General features: G+C 60.2%; 1 protein-coding gene across 4 annotated transcripts; it reads right to left on the bottom strand.

Annotated features, from left to right (window-relative positions):
* Positions 1–914: 914 nt before the first annotated feature.
* On the bottom strand, positions 915–21,539 carry ACTN4 (actinin alpha 4). Of its 4 annotated transcripts, none has more exons than XM_074857720.1 (22): positions 21,351–21,539; positions 13,939–14,053; positions 13,484–13,603; positions 11,601–11,687; positions 11,430–11,517; positions 11,028–11,106; positions 10,831–10,912; positions 9,974–10,059; positions 8,386–8,478; positions 8,059–8,289; positions 7,685–7,832; positions 7,131–7,281; positions 6,486–6,594; positions 6,237–6,377; positions 5,184–5,366; positions 4,889–5,023; positions 3,462–3,641; positions 3,202–3,348; positions 3,022–3,102; positions 2,750–2,815; positions 1,963–2,121; positions 915–1,873 (listed from the first exon to the last, which is right to left on the bottom strand). In XM_074857720.1, the coding sequence occupies exons 1-22, from the start codon at positions 21,486–21,488 to the stop codon at positions 1,715–1,717; spliced, it is 2,778 nt and encodes a 925-aa protein (XP_074713821.1). In that variant the 5' UTR covers positions 21,489–21,539; the 3' UTR covers positions 915–1,714. The 4 variants fall into 4 exon arrangements, with proteins under 4 accessions (XP_074713821.1, XP_074713820.1, XP_074713823.1 ...); XM_074857719.1 differs by lacking the exon at positions 9,974–10,059 and adding an exon at positions 10,503–10,588; XM_074857722.1 differs by lacking the exon at positions 2,750–2,815.
* Positions 21,540–21,643: the final 104 nt, after the last annotated feature.

Here is a 21,643-nt window from a genome sequence, read left to right on the forward strand (position 1 = left end):
CCTCCCGAGTGCTCGGAATCCGTTAAAGGCGCCTCCTCTCCTCAGGGCCGGGCACACCTGGGCCTGGGATGGGGCCAGATGGGAACAAGAACAGAGCTGAACCTTCATCAAGTTCTGGTGCAGCTGCAGAAGGGACCTGACAGAAGTCAATGATCTTGGACCCTCCAAACTGCGCCCCCCAGGGAGACCCTTGGAGCTCCCCTGGATCCCAGCGGCCTGTGACCAGCATCTGCCCCGAGCTGGAGCCTCGCAGGGACCAAACCCTGGAGGTGTCGTCTGCTGCCAGAGCTGAGGGCAGGCCGGGGCGAGGTGCCCCCGCTCAGGGCTCGGGGATGGCCCGCGGGGGAATGCCGAGGCCTCGGGAGGGTTGGCTCTGCCCTCGAGAGGAGGGAGATGTTCTCTGAGCTCGCTGCTCTGTCACCCGTCCTCCCTCTGTCTGCCGGGGGTGGGTCCGTGCTTCCTGCTGCTGGACCCAGGTGCTGTTGTCTCTGGGTGTGTTTGTGCGTGTGGGGCACGTCCCTGGACACACGTATAGATCAAGGAGCCGTCGGGTCAGTGGGTGTGAATCTGGTCATTTCAGAATCTGTGAATCAGCCGCTTTTCTCTTTCAACATTTCTGAATTATTTTGTAACAATTAGTGGTTAATAAACCCAGATTTCCCGCTAAACCACCGCCGCGTCAAGACTTTCATCCGCGACAACCCCAAACACAACACCCCCCCCCCCGCCCAGAAGGAGAAAAACGCATCTTATTGCCCTTAAAAATCCGACACCTTTTATTGTCCTGGGCCCCAGCAGCCGCCGCGGGCAAAGCCGGGGGGGTCCCAGCCGTGGTGGGGGGGGGGGTCCCAGCTGCAGGGGGGGTCCCGGGGAAGGTGGGACGACAGCAGTGAAGAACAGTGCAGTCTCCGCTGTTAGCAGTTAATCAGCAATATTTTAATTGCATGACAAAGAAAACCGGTTAATATATGCTGTTAGGTGAATTACATTTATATAATAAATCCCTAAGTTAATAAAGTAAATAGGAACCTTCTGGCTTTCATTTAAATTTTAAAAGATCAGGTGCTTTTTTTTTTTTTCTCTCTTTTTTTTTTTTTTTCCCCCCCTAGATTTTTGGTCCTCAGAAAAATCTGCTCCAAGGTTGGAGGGATGTGCTGGGGGTGGGGGGAGCCCCCCCTACACCCCCCCCCACCCCAAAGCAGGGGCTACGCTGGCCCCGCCAAGATCCCGTTGGGATTTTGTTTTGCTCTTAAATTAAAGCGGGGCGGGAGGAGGAGGTTGGGGGGGTGGGGGGGCGTTTGCAGCAGCTTGTCAGTTGAAAAAATAGAAAGGGTTTATATTAAAAAAGATAACGGTTTGAGCCCGAGGTGCCAGACGCACCGAGGCTCCCTGACAAGAAACCTGAAGCGACTAAAAGGTGAGACCCCCCCCACCTCCACGCCGAAGTGGGCACCCGCCCTCCCCGCAAAAGTGATAAAAATAAACCCCAAAATAAACTGTTGCATAGGTCGGTGGTGGGGGTGACGCGTGGTGGTGGCTGGTCCGTGACCCCTCTTCTGGTGCCGCCGCGGCGAGCGGGCGGAGGGGAGCGTGGGTGTGCAGAAGTGGGGGGGGCAAATAAAAATAAACCAAGAAAATAATAAAAGCAATAAAATTAAAGAAATAAGGAGTTTTGGCTCTGTTGCTGGGAAGCACCAGCGCTTGGTGCGTGGGCTCAGACGTCGCTCTCGCCGTAGAGCGCGGTGGAGAAGGATTTGTAGTCGAGGGCGCCGGGGACGGCGTCGGGGCCCTGGTACGGGGCCATGCGGGCGAGGCAGTACTCGGCCTGGTCGGGGGGCAGCTCCCGCCGCAGCTCCTCCGCCGTGATGTAGTTCTGAAAAGGGGAAAAAAAAAAAAAAAGCGGTGAGAAGGTGGCGGCCATCCCGGCGCGGCGTCACCGAAGGCTCCGCCGCGGGGTCTCACCTTGTCGCCGGCTAAAACTTTGAAGGAGGCGATGACCTGGTCGGCCGTGTCGGTGTCCGTGGTCTCGTGCGACATGAAGTCGATGAAAGCCTGGAAGGTGACGATGCCGCTGCTGTTGGGATCCACCACGCTCATGATGCGGTTAAATTCGGCGTCGCCCTGAGGAAGGGGAGGGGGTCGGAGGTGAGTGGAGGGGCCGTGAGAGGTTTGTCGGGGTCGCGGAGCGGAAGGGGGGAGTCACCGCGGCGCGAGGGCGTCGCCAGCCTTTGGCGGCGGGCGGAAAGGTGAAAAAAAAAAGAGTGTGGGGGGAAATAAAAAAAGGAGAGGAGAGGAGAGGAGAGGAGAGGAGAGGAGAGGAGAGGAGAGGAGAGGAGAGGAGAGGAGAGGAGAGGAGAGGAGAGGAGAGGAGAGGAGAGGAGAGGAGAGGAGAGGAGAGGAGAGGAGAGAAAGAGAAAAGAGAGAAAAGAGAGAAAAGAGAGAAAAGAGAGAAAAAAGAGAAAAAAGAGAAAAAAGAGAAAAGAAAAAAGACGAAAGAAAAGAGAAAAAAGAAAGGAAAGGAAAGGAAAGGAAAGGAAAGGAAAGGAAAGGAAAGGAAAGGAAAGGAAAGGAAAGGAAAGGAAAGGAAAGGAAAGGAAAGGAAAGGAAAAGGAAAAGGAAAAGGAAAAGGAAAAGGAAAAGGAAAAGGAAAAGGAAAAGGAAAAGGAAAAGGAAAAGGAAAAGGAAAAGGAAAAGGAAAAGGAAAAGGAAAAGGAAAAGGAAAAGGAAAAGGAAAAAGCAGATAGCATACCAGGCTGTATCCCGTGGAGATAAGGAGAGCTCGGAAGTCATCGGTGTCCATGCTTCCCGTGCGCTTCTACTCCGAGAGGATGAAGAGGAGGAAGAGGAGAGAGGTGGCCGCAGAGAGCGCATGCAGAGGTGGAGAGGAAGAGGAAGGAAAAGGCAGGGAGGAAGGGAGGAGAGAGGCACAGATGGGCTTGGAGGAGGCATTTGGGCAGGGAGGGAGGTCGCGGGGGGGAAAAATCCACCATGGGAGGGGAGGAAGGGAGGAAGAGGAGGTACCTGCTGGTCGTTCTCCACGTCGTAGCCCAGGCTGATGAGACAGGCCTTGAACTCCTCCAGGCCCAGCGCGCCACCGTGGTCCTGCACGGGGCGGGGGGGCAAAAAAACCCCATTATTAGTGGGAATCTGCCACCCCCGGGGCTGGAAGGGCAAAAGGGGGGGTCTGGGGGGGGTGGGTACCTTGTCGAAGTGGTTGAAGGAGGCTCTGAACTCCTGCATCTGCTCCTGACTGATGCCTTTGGCGTCGCGGGTGAGGATCTGGTTCTCCACCTCGTTGATGGTGCGAGCGATGGTGGTGAGAAGCTGCTCCCAGCCCACGCGGATGTGCTGGGGAGAGGGGGGGAAGGACAAGCAGCGTCTCAGCGTGGGGGGAAGAGACACCCCGAGACCACGCTGGGCTCCGCGGGGTCACCCCGGGGGTGGCCGAAGGGTTCCGGTACCTCCATGGTGTAGTTGGTGTGTTTGTTGTCGAAGATCAGCGCTTCCTGGATGAGCTGGTGCTGCTGCTCCAGCAGATCGAGGTTGGGTTTGTAGTCAACGATGCTCTGCTCGTATTGCTTGAGTTGGTTGAGCTGGTCCTCCAGCGTGCCGTGCATCTCGATGGAGATACGGCCGATCTCCTGGGGACGGGGGGGGGAAAACACCCGTCAAGGGGCGGGGAAAAACAAGGAGTGAGGCACGAACCCACCTTATCTGCTGGAAATGGGGGGAAAAAAACACCCATCAAGGGGTGGGGAAAAAGGAGGAGCGAGGTACGACCCCACCAATCTGCTGGAAACGGGGAAAAAATGAGGAGTGAGGAATAAACCTGCCCGATCTGACAATGGGGGGAAAAAACCACCCATTGAGGCTCAGGGAAAAACAAGGAGCGAGGAATGAACCTGCCTGATGTCCTGAAAATGGGGAGAAAAAAACACCCGTCAATGGTCGGGGAAAAAGGAGGAGCGAGGCACGAACCTGCCCGATCTCCTGGAAATGAGGGGAAAAAACGAGGAGTGAGGCACGAACCCACCCGATCTGCTGAAAACGGGGGGAAAAAACACTTGTCAAGGCTTGAGGAAAATTGAGGAGCAAGGCACGAACCTGCCTGATCTCCTGAAAATGTGGAGAAAAAACGAGGAGTGAGAAATGGACCCGCCCGATCTCCTGAAAATGGGGGGAAAAACCCACCCATCAAGGGGCGGGGAAAAAGGAGGAGCGAGGCACAAACCCGCCCAATCTGCTGAAAACAGGGGGGAAAAAACACCCTGTCAAGGCTCAGGGAAAAACGAGGAGCGAGGAATGAACCCGCCCGATCTCCTGAAAACGGGAGGAAAAAATGAGGAGTGAGGCACAAACCCGGCTGATTTCCTGAAAACGGGGGGAAAAAACGAGAAGAGAGGCACGAACCCGCCCAATCTCCTGAAAACGGGGGGAAAAAAACACCCTGTCAAAGGTTGGGGAAAAACGAGGAGCGAGGCACAAACCCACCCAATCTCCTGGAAATGGGGAGAAAAAACGAGGAGTGAGGCACGAACCCGCCCGATCTCCTGAAAATCGGGGGAAAAAATAAAAAGTGAGGCATGAACCTGCCCGATCTGCTGGAAACAAGGGGAAAAAACCACCCTGTCAAGGGGTGGGGAAAAAGTAGGAGCAAGGCACGAAACTGTCCGATCTCCTGGAAATGGGGGGAAAAAAAACCCCTGTCAAAGCTTGGGGCGCACGAGGAGGAGCCGAGCCGCAGCGCGATTTTATCCGCGGATTTATCGCTTTTTGGAGCAGGACAACACTCCGGAGGCCCTGGGGCTCTGCCGTGGGGGCGGCTGAGGGCTCTTGGGCTCTGACAAAGCCCCCCCTGGCCACCGTTCTGGCGCCGGTGAGCCCTCACCTCCATCTTGGTCTGGATCCAGGGCCCCATGAAGTTGGCCTGGCTGGCGAACTGCCACCGCAAATGCTCGTTGGATTGCTGCTTGCTCTGCTCGTCGAGCAGCGCGTGGTCCCTCTTCGGAATCAGCTGCTGGACCTGCCGGGAGAAGGCAACGGCGTTGGAAAATCCACGAGGATGGAGGCGTTTTGGAGACCCCCGCGGGGCCCGGGCGCGGCGAGAAGGAGCTCGCGGAGCCTTGCAACGGCCCCGTGGTTCCGCCATCGGCCTCGCGGGCGTCGCAGCTCCCGGCCCTCACCTGTTCCCACTTGGAGTTGATAATTTGCGGGGTGATGGAGGTGTAGGGGTTGTTCCCGGAGAGTTTGATGCAGTTGAAGTCGGCGATGCGCTGCACTTCCTGCTGGATGCCCAGGATGGCCTCGCGCTCCTTGTCGGCGTCGGGCAGGGTGGACTTGAACTGGTCGTGGGCCGTGATGAGTCCCTGCAGGAGATGCAAAACTCTGAGCAGGTTTGTTTTTTTTTTTTCTTTTGACTTTACAGAATCCCAGAATCATCTCGACTGGAAAAGACCTTGAAGATCATCTAAGATTCTAAATCATAAGACCTGTGCTCCAGACCCTGCACCTTGCCCTTCTCTGGACACGCTCAAGTCATTCAATGGCCTTTTTGGGGTGAGGGGCCCAAAACTGAACCCACTCATCGAGGGGCGGCCTCACCAGTGCCGAGCACAGGGGTGAGATCCCTTCCCTGTCCCTGCTGGCCACGCTAGGGCTGATACAAGCCAGGATGCCACAGAACCACAGAATAATTTAGGTTGGAAAAGACCTTGAAGATCATCGAGTCCAACCATAAACCCAACGCTGCCAAGTCCCACTAAACCAAGTCCCCAAGTGCCACATCTAGAGGTCTTTTAAATCCCTCCGGGGATGGCGACTCCACCCCTTCCCTGGGCAGCCTGTTCTGATGCTTCTTAACTCTTTCAGTGAAGAAATTTTTCCTACTATCCAATCAAAACCTTCCCTGGCGCAGCTTGAGGCCATTCCCTCTTGGCCTGCCGCTGGGTCCTTGGCTCAAGAGACTCCTCCCCCCTCTCTGCACCCTCCTTTCAGGGAGTTGCAGAGGGCCAGGAGGTCTCCCCTCAGCCTCCTCTTCTCCAGACTAAACCCCCCCAGTTCCCTCAGCCGCTCCTCGTATGACATGTGAAGGGTGAAACTTTCCCCCTTTCCTTTCCACCAGCTCATCCCTCCCCTCAGGAGAAGCTCCCCAGATCGCGCAGACCCCAGAGCGTCTCCTCAAAACAGAAGACAAAGGTCTCAGGGGGGTGGCGGGGGCGGAAACCGCGGGCTCCCACCTCGATCTCCTCGATGGTGTGGACGATGAACATGTCCTGGAGATCCTCCATGGCGCTCTCCATCCAATTATTGAAGGAGGCCGCCCTCTTGGCATACTCCAAGTGCAGCTTGTCGATCGTTTCCAGCTGCTTCTCCGTTTTCTGCGCGTGGCCGGAAGAGTCAGAAGTGGAAGAACCCCCCCACACCCCGCTCTGGTGGCCACCACGGTGGCCCCGTCCCCGCGGGGGCCAGCGAGGAGCCGCACTCACCTCCAAAGCCTTCCTCCGGCTGTGGGTCAAAGAGTCCAGAACATCCCACTGGTCGCAGATTTTCTGGCACCAAGCGTTGACGCTGGGCAAGTCGTAGTAATCCAGCTCGCTACAACGGGGGGCAAAAAAAAAAAAAAATAGCGGGGTGAGGGGATGGCAGGGCAGAGGGGGAGCTCCCCCACATCGCTCTCGGCTACGAGCTGGGCGAGCTGCGCCGACGGGGCTCATTAAACCCCCCCCCAGCAGCTCCCGGCCTCGGCGTTTCCGAGCTGTGTGTCCCCGTTTCCCTGCGCCTCGAGGCGCTGGGATAAGGGCTCCATTGATGGCTCTGGACTTGCTTTTGGCTTTCAGTGTACTAATTATATTCAAGTTTATCTGACTGGAGGGGGGGGAAATAAAAATAAAAAGAGCCAGGCTGCCCGGGCGGCCTTACAATAACTGTATTCTAGCGGTGGAAAAAACAGGAGGGGGAAGGGATGGGCAGAACAATGGGGGCACTGTGCGGCGCTCGGAGGTGAGCTGCGGCCCGGGGTTTTGCCGCGAGACCCCCGAAACGCCGGGTTTTGCGGAGAACAGGGGAGGAAGAGGCCGAAGCTGGGAGTGTTTGGGGTGTTCTGGGGGTGTCTGGGGGGTCCCCGGATGTACTTGAGCTCCTGGGCGATGGCAGCGATCTGCTCCACACGGTCCTGGTGAGCTGCCAGGTCGCTCTCGAAGGCTTCGTGTTTCCGGATGAGAGCTTTGATGTCTGAGAGGGTGGCGGTTTCGTAGTCCTTCTGCTTCAGCATCGTCTCCTTGCCTGGGGGGGGACGAAGAAACCCCGGCGTGGGGGGGGGGTTGTCACCTCCCTGGCAGGGATGATGCTCTGGCCGCTCCAAAGGGGCACCGCGGGCTCGCAGGAGGCGTCTCCTTGCAAGACAGACCCATTCCCCCCCCCCTCAAAGTTCATATACATCCAAATTCCCCAAAATAAGACAAAAACGTCCCTGGGAGGTGCTGCCTTGTGGGGCAGGGGACACTGGTCACCAGGGCCACCACGCCGGCCCCGCTGCTCGCCGGATTTTAAAAGGCTCGAGCTGCTTTCCCGAGGGCTTCACCACCTGGGATGGAGGCGAAAGCTCCCTGTTGTCCCCCCCTCTGCGCCGAAAGGTGCCCCCCAACCCCCCTCCCTTCAGTCCAGGGGTGCCCCCCAACGCCCCCACCTTCGGTCCAGGCCTCGTGGATGGAAGCCTTCTGCCGGAATTTCTCTGCCAGGTGGTCGAGCCGCTCGAGCCGCCTGATCTCGTTCAGTAGCCACTCCTCGTAGCCCTTCTCCGCTTGCTCCAAGTGCTGCCACCTGTTATTGATGTCCTGGGGGGGGGGCACAGGACCTCAGGGGACTGCCGGGGGGGGAGGTTCCGGCTGCTCTGGGAGCTGTGGCGCAGGTTTTGGGAGAAGGGGAAGAAGAATCCACCCCCAGAACCCCGCTGGGAGCCCAGCAGCTCCTCTGCTCTCAACCGCAGCGTTCTGACCCCAAAATGGGGGTACACCACCACCCCCCCCTCAAAAAAACCTCCCCGCTCTGCCCCACGCTCACCGAGACCATTTTCCCCTCGGAGGGCATGAAGGCGGGTCTGTTGCTCAGCCGGAGCTTCGTCTGGAGGGTGTTGAAGTTGATCTCCAACTGGCATTTTTCCTGCACTTTGGGGGGTTTGTGGACGCGCCGGTAGTCGCGGAAATCTTCCAACTTCTGCTGCATCTCCTGGATGGTCTTTTGGGGGCTGCGATCCTCCAGCCAAGGGATGGTGCGTTTGATCCACTCCAGAAGCTGGAGGGGGGGAGGAAAAAGGGGTTGGAGGGGAGGTTTGAAGTGGGGGGACGGGTCGTCTCCCCCTCCCTGAGCTCGTCAGCGCTGGCGACTTACGTCGGAGGCGAGTTTCTCGTAGTCTTCCATCAGGTGCTCGTTCTCCTGGTTGATGGCCAACACTTTGCAGATGCGATTCGCCGCCGTCTTGGCCTGGAGAGGAAGAGCAGGACGAGGCGGGGAGGCGGGGGGGGAACACGCTCAGAGCCTGCGGAACCCCGACCCGCGCGGCCCAACCGGCCCCTATTTTGCTGGAGTCGGGGGGATTTAGGAGCGGCGGAGGGGGAAGACGCAGCCCAACCTCGGGGGGCTCCCCGAAAACACCGCGGGGGCGACTTCCAGCGCGGTTCTGGCGCCACAAATTTGGGATTTGAGCGCTGGAGGCCACGCCGCGCCGGCCTTCCTCCTTCCCTGCTCTCTATCCGGAGGCGCCGCTGCCCCGCCGGCGTCCGGCGCTGCTTTGCGAGGAGCAGGGGAAGGCCCATCATGTCTGGGCTGCTCCTTTTTTATTTTTAATCTTTTTTTTTTTACCCATCGCTAAGCACCCTCCTTCGGTCTTCTGCTCTCCCGTGAAGGCAGATCCTCTCTACACTGGGCGGGAGGAGGCGGAAAAGATAAGCCTGGGGGATCGAGTACCTTGGTAGGCAGCACAGAAAGAGTCCAAGAGGAGGAGCTGAAAGCCAGACATCAACAGAAATAGCAGAGAGGGTCTACAGAAGGATGGGGAAGAGGAAAAACGAGTCGCCACGGGGGAAAAGGAAAATAAAATAAATAAAAAAAGCGACGCTTCGGAGGTCTGAAACCCAAGGAGAAGGTGAAGGGGGACGGGACGCGGCACCGGGCGGCTCCTCCTGCTGCTCTGGGTACGGCTCGACCGCACGAAGGAGAAAACGTTGCGTGTTCCCGGAGCTGCTCGAGGCCGGGAGGGACCAGCCAGAATAAAAAGCAGTGGCTGGGCGGGGGATCGCAGCCCTCAGGATGCTGCGCCGGGGGCTCCCACCGCGGCGGGGGCTCCGAGCATGACCCCGGGTGGCTCTGAGCACACCGGCGGCTTTGGCCGCCCGAGAGGCTCCTTCGTTTCCTAAATCCCGCCGGATTAACACGGAGCGGTAACGGCTGATCCACCCGGAAGGGCGAGGCGCTGCGAGCCAGCCCCGTTTTGGGTCTAAACACGAGGCGTTTGGGACAGAAGGAGAGGGGTGGTGCTGGGTAGGAGCCCGACTTGGGCACCCCGCGGCGACATGCAGCGCCCAGACACCGGGACAGATTTCACGGGAGGTTTCCTTAACGAAGATTTCCCTAACGAAGGCCTCGGGGACACCGGGGCCCCCTCGCCCCGATTTCAGACGCTGCCTCGAGCTCCCACAAGCCCGACTCGCGCCAAAGAGACGCAGCAGAAACCCGGGACTAGGGTTCCTCTCGGTTTACCCCCGTCACCCGTCCACGCTAAACCGGGAAAGGCTCCTCCAGCGCCGGCCCAGCTCTCGTCCCGGCTCTGCCCTCCTCCCCGGGCGAAGCGGAGCTAAAGCCGGCCCCGTTTTAACGCTTCCAGAAGCCGTACAGCAACGCGACAGCCCTCAGGAGACCGAAGGTGCGGGGTTAGTAGCGAGTTCGACCCAAGCACGCAGCTCCACCCGGCCAAGCTCACCTTCTGAGCACCCGAGAAAGCGTGGTAGAAGCAGGAAACGTATGTCATGATGGCCTTCTCATCGGGCCTGAGAGTGCCTACAATATCTGCGCAGAGAGAAAGGGAGGAGAGAGGGTGAAGAAGTGGCAGGGGCAACCCTCGACCCGCCTCGGGCATGCAGCGGAGGAGAAGCAGCGCTTGCTGGGGCCCGGGATCCAAACCAGAGCTGGCTGACGGCCTTAGTTTTGTCGCCGTCCTTCCCCTATTTTCTAGCTCAGCCTCTTGGCGAAGCGTCGAGGCTTCGCTCTGAAATCTCAAAGCCTCATCGGGAAGCTCCTTCCCACCCCAGGTCAGCGCCATGCCCCGGCACGGCGTTAATAAATCTGAGGGGAGGCCGAGCGGCTTTTAAAACCCGCCGTTGAGCGAGCTGAGGGCTGGTTCCCGAGCCAACAAGAGACAAAAACGGCCATCTGGAAGAGAAGTCGCATGAGTGTAGGATGCTCCAGTTGGAAAACGTTACAGTGAGATGGACACAGCCGCCCTCCGGTACCTTCTGAGCCCCCGAAAAGGCATGGTAGAAGCTCGACACATAGGTCATGATGGCCTTCTCATCGGGGCGAGCTGAGTTGACAATGTCTGCAAGTGAACAACAAGTGTTAGACCGAGAGCGAGACACTCTCCGCGCCGGGCCGCGGCGCCAGCTCCGCTTTCGGTTGGAATCCTGCAACGAGCAGCTCTTAAAAGTCAGATAATTACACCTGTACGGGCAGAAGAGAGCGTTAAACACCGGCCCCCCGCAGCGTTCAACCTCCCCCAGTCGCCAGTTCCGCGCCAGGCCGGCTCCCTCGGCGCCGCCGTGACCCAAGCTGGGAACTTACCCTCCGCGTCCAGCATTTTGGGGATGTCCAGGTATTTTTCAGCCACTTCGAAGGCGTTGTTCAGATTCGTCACGGGGTCATCCTGGAGAGAAGCGGGGGACGAGCGGTTGAGGAGGGCCTCGGGGAGCGCTGAGAGGGACGGACGGACAGACAGCCACGCCGCCGCGCCGGCTCAAAGCTTGGATTGAGATTTTTACCTTTCTGAGATTGTTGTATTCGATGAGCTCCGGCCTGTGTCTGTGGATCAAGGCGTTGAACGCAAGACCGTCCTTCCAGCTGCAAGAGAAGAGAGCGGGGAGTGAGATCCCTGCTTAAAATCACGCGGAGCCCCGAATCATTCATCAGAAAGGCCAAAACAAATTGTGCATCTTCCTCCCATCCTGGAAAAATTCTCAAGGGAAAGGCAGCCCAGAGAAGGGGTGGATATTTCAGGTGTAACTGCAGCAAATAAAATATAAAAAAAAAAACCCCCACGAGCTGCGCTTCCCCCTTCCAGCTTCACCACTGAGTATTTCAGAGGAGCCCCAGAGTGCAGCGCTGACGGCCCCCGCGGCGCGTCCCGCAGCGAGGCGGCTGTCGAGGGGGTGGGAGGGGGTTACCTGATGTGGAAGTTCTGCACGTTGACGTTTTTGTAAGGAGCTGTCTTCCTCTGGCACCAGAGCAACAAACCCTCCTTCGCCGAAGTCTCTGCAAAGGGACGCAGGCGGCTCACGATCCAGCCGGACTCGGCGCGCGGAGCCGCCTCCGGCGCCCGCGTCCCCTCCCCTCACCTTCCACCGAGATGTCCTGGATGGCGAATCGCAGGATGATGGTCCAGATCATGCCCAGCGTCATCTTGGTGTTGCCATCGACGATTTCTGAAAGCCAAAAGGAAAAACGAAGCGGTTCAGCTCCCCATAACCGACATCCCCTCACCCTATGGCGCAATTCCGCGGGATGGGGGCGCGGCGGGAGGCCGGGAAGCCCAACGCTCCCCCCCGGCATGTCCGAGGAGACACCGATGGCTCGGCAGCTCGCCAGATCTTCAGGAGAGCTGGTGGCACGCGGAGCTCCTTCCCCGTCCCTGCTCCACCGTCACGCGCCGAGGAACGGGCAGGAGCTGCCGGAGCGGTGCCCGGGATGAATTTCACCGCCGGTGTGAAACGAGGAGACCAGCCAGCTTCACGTCGGACCCTCGCCCCGCGGCCGTCGTCACTAAAGAAATCCAGGACGGCGGCGCGAGAGCGTCCTCCAAAAATCAACATTCCCGAGGCCACAACGCGCTCGGGGCCGCGGCTCGTTCAGGCAGCGAGGAGAAGCGAAGGGGCTCGGTGAGACCGCGAGGAACCGGTGTTTCTCCCGTCTCTTCGGGGGGAGGTGGAGGGACGGAGTCAGGCTACGCCAAGAGCAGTGACCGTCCCGCTGACGCGTGGGAGACTTGGGTGGATCAACAGCTGTTGCAACCGCCGCCGCGCCCTCGCATCTCGGATTTTAACGCGGCACCAGTCGGAACACGCACCGGTTTCGGGAGCGAGCAGCTCTCCCCCCAGCAGGCAAGCGACGCCAGCCGCCCAGACTTCAAAGATGAACCCTCGGAGCGAGCCGCGGTCTCGCAGCCGCTTCAAAAACTGGCTCTGCAAGGTGAGCGGCTGCCAAACAGGGCCCCGGCCCTGGCCAAAACCACCCCGGGGACGCCCTCGGGCTCTGGCAGCGGCCACTAAATCGGAAAGGAGGACTGGGGAATCCTCTGCCCCAGCCCCGGAGCGAGGTGGATGGGGAATTAAATCCACCTCTCGTCAGCGGGAAGGAGCAGGCCGCGTCCTCTCCCGCATCAACCCTTTGACATCTGTGTGTTCGGCGCGAAGGCGAGGCCGAGCCCGTTCCCCGAGGCACGGGACGCGCTCGCTTCCATTTTCAACCCCAAGAAAACTGAAGGAAAGTTGGGTTTTCTGCTCCATTTGTCGTGCGGACGGATCAAATTGACACAGCTGGGGCAGAGCCGGGGGTTGGGAGAACCCCACGACTGAGGAGAATCAAAAATCCTCATCGAATGGGAGGAATTTTGGTTTTTAAACCGTAACGTTCCTCCTGGCGGCGCACGCGCTGGCCGGGGCTCAAAGGGACCAGCGGGCAGGACGACTCGGAACGACGCAGATGCAAATATTTGCCTTTTCTAGGGATTTTTTTTTTTGGATCCAATCGGTCAGGGCAGCAGCAACGAGCCTGGGGAGCTCCAAACCAACCGTCCAACCTGCCCGCGGGCCAAAAAACAAACAAAAGGCCTCGGGCCGGCGCTCGCCGCGGGAGGGGAGCTCCCGCCTCGCCCGTGGCGGGGAGAAGCCGCTTTCCCGAGGAGTCCAGCGAAGCCGCCTTGCGCAAAAGCTTCCCTGAAATAGCCGTGACCTTGGCGAGGGAGCCCGCGCCGCCTTTAACCTCTGAGCTCCAGCGCGGCACAGGTGGCACAAAGGGACTGTCCCCGCGGCGGCGCCGGCGGCTCCTCCCAGCTGAGTCAGCGCGGCGATAAAGCCACGCCAGCGAGCGGGACACGCCACGACACAGCCACCGCCCGGGCAGCGTCACCGAAACACCCGTTTCTGCCCTCAAATCACCGGCGCCAGCTTGGCGCGGGGGACACGGAGGAGCCGGCGGGGCTCCCAGGGGGTTTCAGACTCACCTTCGGCTCCGATCGAGACCAACTTGACGCCTTTGCTGGCAATAAAGTTGAGGGCTTTGTTGACGTTGTTGATTTTGTGCACTCGCATTTTACCCCGCTCCGGTTTGGGCAATCGATCGCCTGGAAAGGAGAAAAAAGTGGGATTAAAACTTGGCGTTTCAGGTTAATGGCGGGAGAACGTTGAGGAGGACGAGCATTTAGAAAAACTTCAAGTTTCAGGTTAAGGGCGGGAGAACGTCGAGGAGGAGGATGCTCAGAGGCGAGGCCGCGGGACTAAAGACCCGCTTTGAGGTGTGTTTGCACGTTAAATAAAATAATCATCACAAAAAAGCCCACCGCCCTCCTCAAACGCCGCTTTCTCGGCCCGGCAGGGGCCCGACGGAAAGCGCCGGTGACGAGGGGCAGGAGGGCCGGGGAAGGAGGTTGCCCGGGGTAAATCCGGCGCAGGGACCGACCTGAAATCACCTCCAGCAGCAGCATCAGCTTGAGGCCGTCGCGGAAATCCTCGTCGATGTTCTCGATCTGCGTGTCAGCCTTCCGCAGGTGGGAGTTACACCAGGCCGCGAACGTCTGCGAGGAGGAGGAAGAGGATGGTCAGAACGGGCACCGCCAGGCTCCGGAGACACACCGACTCCCCCATTTTTTGGGGGGGGCTGCACTCACTGTGCCCTCCCCCATCTCCCACCTCCCCAGGACTGAGGGGTTGGGTGTTATTTTATGGGATAAACAGGGAAACGGGGACTCTGCCAGCACGCTGCGACGTCCGCCGGGAACAAAAGCCGCCCCGCGGTGCCCCGGCTCCGCTTTTTTTCCGGCGGGGACGCTGGAAATCTTGTTGGGGGGGGGGGGGGGGGGATTTGCCCCGCGAAAGCTGCCGGACTCTGCCAAGCGAGCGGGAGGAAGGATGTCCCGGCTGGCAGCTGCCTGCAAAACCTCCCCCACCCAAGGCCTCTGCCAGTGCGGGGAGAGGTTTTTCTGCTCTGTCCTCCCCCTTGGATGCTCGGCAGCAAGTATCTGCTGGCAGCGGCCGGCCAAGGCCAAGGTGTTGAACTGCCAGCGGCGCAGATTCCTGCGCTGGCAGCTTCGGGATCCACAAGGCACCACCTCCGAGGTGCTGCTGGCTCCCAGCGCTCCCAGTTTGCAGCCGGTGTCCCCCAGCGGACCCCAGCCCTGGGTAATAACACATCGCATTTATGTCACGCTCGTAGCTGCCGGCGCCTCGGCTCCGCCGGGACGGGGAGGGAATAAACCCCCGTTAACCAGGCAGCAAAAATCACCGTCCGGCTGCGATCTGAGACCGCTGGGAAGGCACCGGCCACGGTTTGGTTTCCGACGGTCGCGTTGCCAGCGCCGGGAGGGTCACCCGGGCCCCCTCGCTCCGACCCCTCGCCGCGGGTGGGTGAACAGGGAGCACTGTTCGGTGCTGAGCTCATGGCTGGGGAACGCTGCAGCGACAGCTTTTAACAAGCCCTTCGGCCCACTGGCACCAGGGGAAGCGTTTCCCCCCTCCAGCTGCGTCAGGTGGCACCAACGGGCTAAGCCGGGTTTTGGTTAAACCCAGACCAGGCCCAGGACCCAGCGGGGAAGCTGAGGTTTGAGGAGCTGGGCTCACTCTGCCCCAATATCTGCTTTTAGGGCAGGATTTTAGGAGGAAAAAAACCCCTCTGGCCGCCCGGCTGAAGGCTGCAGGATCCCGGCCCGCTTCTCACCCGAGCCGGACGCCGGCTTAGCGGCGTCAGAAATACAAATACGCCAGGATTGACCTTGAACAGGAAAGCGGGGTCACCTTCAGGGGGGAAAGGCAGCGGCTTGTCTGCGTTAAAGCCAGTTTTGCGGCCCGTGGCCTGGCGCAGAGACCGGGATGAGCCCACCCAGGCTGCTGAGGAGCAGCCCCACGGCACCCAAAAAGTCACGTTTCCTCCCCCGGGGACTTTACAATTTGGCATTTCAAGCGCGATTTGGCATTTCAGGCACGTTACGTCTCCTCCCTGCCTCGCCCCACGGCGTGGCCACCTCGGCAAGGAGCGTGGAGATGGCCGTATAAGGGCAAGCGAGCGGTAAATCGGGTGTTCCCGTGTTGCTTATCCAGCCCTCGCGCCCGTCAGCCATCCCCGAACACCCGCTCGTGCCTCCGTCAGGCACGGCCGGGTGTTGTCACCGAAGCAGGGACAGAGAAACCAGCTGCGAAGCGAGCCCTGGCACGTGGAAAAGGCGACTCAAAGAGCTGAATCACCCCCGGCGTGGCAAAACCCATCCGCACGCAGCTGCTGGAGAGAAAAAAACCAACACGCACAAGCGTAAAAACTGGAATAAAAACCACCTCCGGAGGAATTTTTCCACTTTACGGTTGGAGCGATTCAGCCCCGTCGAGGGGCTCGCTCCTCCGGCACCGGTTTTGTGAGGACGCTGCTCTGGGGGAAAAAAAAAAATTAAGTGGTGCGGCAGCGCCGGGGCCAGTCACCTTTTGGCACGGGGCTTTGTGAAGCCCTCCCCGGCTTGCCCGCAGCCCCCACTGACGTCCCCCATGGCCGTGGCGGCGCCGAAAGTTGCCGAAACACTATGGAAACGGCCAAGGAGTTAAAAATAGTCGCAGAAAGCAATAAAAAAATAAAAGAGAGGGCCTTCGAGCTCTCCTAAAACCTCCCCAGAAGCTCATTTCCTCAAAAGATGACAGATCTCTTCCAAGTCACATGGATTTCTTTTCCGATGGCTACCGGGCAGCCGTGGCACCGAGCCGGAGCCGTGCGCCGGCCGCTCCCAACTGGGGGTACCCGCAGCCCCGGCGCTGGAGCTTTCACCCCCACAGTGTGGGGGTGCTCGGAGCTCGTTAGCTAAAAGCCATCAAACGGACCCCAAAATGGGTTCGGGTGAGGGCATCTCGCTGTATCGAGCGGCCTCGGGCCGGAGCTGAGGCGGAGGGGATAAGCCCGGCCTAGCAAAGCCGGCTTAAGGAGCGGCTGGCGGGCAAGGAGCAGCTTTCCCGCAGCAATGCGTTACGAATAAAAAGTTACTAAAAAAAGGAGATTCCACACATGCTTCTGGAATTTCCTTCCCACGGAGGCGCTGGAGAAACGCTTTCCAGGCATTGTATCAAAAGCTGACTTTGTCAGGGAGGAATTGAGGTGGCCCTGCACCTTCCCCTGGCGGGGGCTGAACCCCCCCCTTCTCCACTGCAGCGGGGTGGGGGGGGGAATCTCCCCTCACCCCCTTCCCCCCGAAAATCCCGACTGCGGAAGGAGGAGCCGTTCCCTCCGATTTTACGCAACACCTGGAATCGTTGAGGAAACAGCAGAAGGGAGGAGTGCGCCCGGCGAAACCCGCCTCGCCTTCCCCCCCCCCCCCTTCAAAAAGCCCCAAATTTGTGGGGTTCTTTTTTTTTTGAGGGGAAAAAGGGTTCATCTGGGCGCCCCTTTCCATAGAAACGTGGCTCCGAGAAACCATCGCGGCGCTGCTCCTCGCAGCGAGACGCCGGGCCGGGGGCTGCCCGGGGGGAGCCGCTTTTTCATTTTTTTTTTCAATTTTTTTAAAACCTGCGGCGGCCGGCACCGGCTCCGTCGGGAGCGATCCTGGTGCATTTTTGCAGCTTTCCTTCCTTTTAAGGCAAACACCGACACGGACTTTAGAACCACGCGAAAAACCTGACCGAAATCCGCTCGGCTGTCCTCGGAGGCCGCAGCACGGGCTGAGTGTTTGTTTACTCAGGGAAATTTATGGGCAGAACCCTATCAGTATTTTTCCATTAGGTCACTACTGACAATAATCTGTCCTAAAAAAAAAAAAAAAAGGCATCTTTATTTAGAAATCTACTGGAATAGCTTTTTTTTTTTTTAAATTTTAAAATAGCATCTTCTCGCCCGCGAGCGCTTTCCCCGGCGAGAGGGACCTCGAGCGAGGCGACCGCGGGGTGACGAGTCGGTTACGACGAGAGCGAGCGCCCGGGCGCTTTTGGTCTCATTTCCAGGGTTTTAAGCAAAACAAAAACAAGCCCGGGAGCACGCAGCGCCGGCCTGAATGCGGCCACGTGCGTGGAAAGCGGCGGCGAGTGCCCAGGGGCAACGGGGGGTCCGGCAGAGCCCGACCTACCGCCTGCCCTTCGTTAGGGCCGTTAACGAGAAGCTCGTTAGGGCAGGAAATCGTTGCCCCGCTCCAAGTTATGGGGCTGCTCTTAAGATGTTGTTGAGGCCAAACAAAGCTCCGGAGAAGACAGGCGGAAGCATTTCCCAGCGTGGCCGAGCTTGGTCTGGCCTCGGCTGGCAATTAGTGGGATCGCTAATTACAGTCGCTAGCGGTTCAGCTCGACCCGGGAGCCGCTTTTTCTTTGAGGAGCTGCAGCTCCAGGGCTCAAGCAGAGGGGGAAAAAGTTACAAAAATCAGGAGAAATGAGGATTTTTCTCTCTGGACGGGGAGAAAAGGGGCACCGAGGAGCAAGGGCTCCCATCCTCGTTAGCAGAGCTTCGTTAGCGGCGCCGTGACCAGCCCGAAATGGCTCGGCCCAGCCCGGGTCGGCTTCCGACTTGCCGGGTGTTTCCAGTCGCCTTCGTTGGGGAGGTTTTGTTTTTTGTTGTTTTTTTTTTTAATTTATTTTTTTTTCTAATTTGCTGCTACCGGCCGGGCCGGGGGGAGGCCGGACCACGGAGATTCTCCTCATTCTTTTCCCTTATTAGGCTCTCGGCTCGGCCGTTTGGGGAGAAAACAGCTAACTCAGGGGAGGCCGATGGCAGGAAGCAGCCAGTGGCGGGGGGGAGGCAGAGACACCCACAGCCCCCATTTTTGAGGGTCAAAAGTCAAAATTCCTCCGGGCCCGGGCTCGAAGGCTCCATTTTTGGGGGGAGATAAGGGCGCAGGTGAGTCAGGGCCAGCGGGCGCACCTGCATTCCTGCGAGGATGAGGAGGAGCTCCGCGCCGAAGGCTGGCAACGCCTCTCGCCAGCCGGGCGTTGGCACGTCGGGGTGTTTGGGAGCTGCATGGGGAGGGGGCGGGGGGGGGGGGGGGGGGGGCTGTTTTTCCCAGCGTTTCGAGGCCTGAACACGAGCTCCACGAAGAGCTCGCGCTCGTCGGGTGACGCAAAACCAACCACGGGGTATTTCTCCGTCTGCCGACACCGGGAAGGAGGGATGCCAGGGCGGACAGACGGACACTAGGAAGGATGGACGGATCGTGCCCCGCTGCTCCAGCCACATAGCTGAGATTCCAGAGGAGAAACCCCGGGGACTGGACACATCCCAGCAGCAAAAAACCGCAACCGTCGGGGTGATCCGCGCCGGCACGAGGCCTCGGCCGCTCCCGCTGCCGCGCAGGTTCAGGGGGTTCCGAGGCTCGAAGCTCGCCGCCTCCTTCATCCCCCTCCCCGAGATCCAAAAGACACAAAACCGCCCCAAATGAAGTAACGAACTTGAAGACGAGCACGCTGCTCCTTCCGACGCCGCTCCCAGCGCCACCTGCTCCTCCTCTGAGGGTCGGGACTAACTTTTAAGCCTCATCCTTCGGGGAAGCCGGATCCCAAATTCCGCGTCCGTACCCGAGGAGGAGGAAGATGAAGAGCTGCTGCGGAGGCAAACTCACCGCTGGCTGCGGACAGAGAAGGGGGAAACCGCTTCCGCGGGGCCAACTGGGGGGGGGGGCGAGGGGGGTGGGTTTTGCAGCCCGTTAATTAGCCAGCTCCACGCCCCAAGCTAACGAGGACCTGCCTTTGAACCAGCTGGAATTTACAACCGCTGGCTCCCGCACCTCATCCGTCCGCCGGCGGAGCCGCGCTCGGCAGCTCGGGCAGCGAGCCACGACGCGATTCCCCCCCGTCCTTGCCCGCCCCGAGACTAAACAGCTCCGCGACAGCTCCGCCGAGCCGCACGGCAGCCAAAAACCCTCTAAATATTGTGTCTCCTTCTCCACGTGAGGTTGGGAAACCCGGCAGGAGCTCGGCCCCGGCTCCTCTGCACCCCCACGGCGGGGAAACTCGGGCGTTTAGCGCCAACAGACCCAAAAGCTCGTTAAAAACGAGGCCGATGGCAAAAAAAAAAAAAAATGTACATTATGGCCCCAGACTTGCTGGGAAGCGGCGGGTCGGGGCTGGCTGAAGCAGCGCTCCAGGGAGGAGCAGGCCTGGCACACACTTCCTTTGCCAAAAATGATGCCATTTAGCTGTGAATTTAAAAAAAAAAAAATTTAAAAAAAATAAAAAAAACCCAAGGTAACTATGGCAACAGAAACCCAGCGTTCACATTTCTGAGTTTATACAGCTGTCCGCACCGGCGCGGCGACCCACGCCGCTCCTCCCAGCCCGGGGGGCTCGGCCGTGGAGCCCGACACCCCTAAATAACCTGCAATTAAGGCAATTAAACAAAAATAGGAGACGGCCACCTCGCTGCCTTCCCGCAAACAGTCTCCGACGATTAACCAGAGCCCCCGGCGCGCGCCGGAGGGACGGGACCCGGCCGTGCCGCGGCCGGCGGGGCTTTGCCACGGCGCAAACCGGAGGGTCCCGGCGTTGGGGCACGGCGCAGGTGGACCCCCCCCCCGTTTCTCCCCGAGCCCCCCGGTGAGGCGCTGAGCGTGCCGGGAGTGTCATCCTCTCCCTGAGGTGCCTTCCGACCTGCCCCTCCCTGCCGCCGCCTCTCCCCCAGTGCCCTTTTTTCCTCTATTTCCCCATTCCTGTCCCGGGGAGCGGATCCTTCTCTCCGGACGATTTTACACCCCGTTCCGGTGGTGTTTCGCTCCCCACGGCTGCTCCCAAAAGTCCCCCCCCTCTTGCCCAGGCCCACCCCCCCCCCCCCAGTGCCCCCCAGCCCTTGGGCCCCAGGACGCCGTCACCCCTCCCCAGCACCCCCGGGTGTCCCCTTGGGGGTGGCTCCCCCCTGTGCACCCCCTTTCCCCTATGGCTCCCCAACATCCCTTCCCTCCTCTCAGAGCCCCCCCCCATTTCCTACCACAGGGTCTGCAGCATCCAGGCCACAGTGCCCCCCCCCCGCCACCTCCCTCCCCTCCTGCCCCCGCCCGGGAAGGGCCCCTCCAGAGCCTCCCCTACCACACTCTCCTTCCTCAGGGGCTCCCTGCTGCACCCCTCGGGGGCTCCAGCACCTCAGAGACACCCCCCACCCCCCAAAAAAACCCCCTCATCTGTCCTCACAGCAACACCCCCCTGGCCCCAAATCCCCTGAACCCTCAGCTGCCCCCCCCAGCTCCTGACCACATAGGGGCCCCCTCAGGCCCCCCCCAGCTCCTGACGACTTAGGGACCCCCTCAGCCCCCCCCCCCAGCTCCTGATCATTTAGGGGCCCCCTCAGGCCCACCCCCAGCTCCTGACCACTTACAGACCCCCTGAGTCCCCCCAGTTTGTGACCATTTAGGGACACTCTCAGCCCCCCCCCCCAGCTCCTGCCCATTAGGGGCCCCCTCAGGCCCCCCCCCCAGCTCCTGACCACTTACGGACCCCCTGAGCCTCCCCCAGCTCCTGACCACTTACAGACCCCCTGAGTCCCCCCAGTTCGTGACCACTTAGGGACGCTCTCAGCCCCCCCCCCAGCTCCTGACCACTTATGGACCCCTTCAGCCCCCCCCAGCGACCCCTCAGGCCCCCCCCCCAGCTCCTGACCACTTACGGACCCCCTGAGTCCCCCCAGTTCGTGACCACTCAGGGACACTCTCAGGCCCCCCCCCCCAGCTCCTGACCACTTACGGACCCCCTCAGGCCCCCCCAGCGACCCCTCAAGCCCCCGCCCAGCTCCTGACCACTTACGGACCCCTGAGTCCCCCCAGTTCGTGACCACTTAGGGACGCCCTCAGCCCCCACCTAGGCCCTAACCCCTCAGACCCCCCCCTCAGTCTCTGACGCCTCAGGGGTCCCCTCAGGCTCCCCCCTCCCCGGGCCCACCTTGCGCTGCTGCTTCTCCCAGGCGGGATCGAGGAGGAGGTCTCGGTCCCAGTCGTCCTCCTGGGCCATGTAGTCGCCATCGGGGACGGGCGCGTTGCCACCGTAGAGGTGCTGCCCGGCGCTGTGATAATCGACCATGGCGCTGCGTTCGCTCCGCTCCGCCGCGCCGCCCGGCTCTGCGCGAGTCCCGCCCCGCCACTGCGCATGCGCCTCGCGCCACGCCCGGGCCACGCCCCCTGCCCTCGGACACACCTCCGGAGCCCACAGGCCACGCCCATCCCGCGCTCGCACAC

Source organism: Strix uralensis, unplaced genomic scaffold, assembly GCF_047716275.1.
Source record: "Strix uralensis isolate ZFMK-TIS-50842 unplaced genomic scaffold, bStrUra1 scaffold_292, whole genome shotgun sequence".
NCBI classification, from domain to species: domain Eukaryota; kingdom Metazoa; phylum Chordata; class Aves; order Strigiformes; family Strigidae; genus Strix; species Strix uralensis.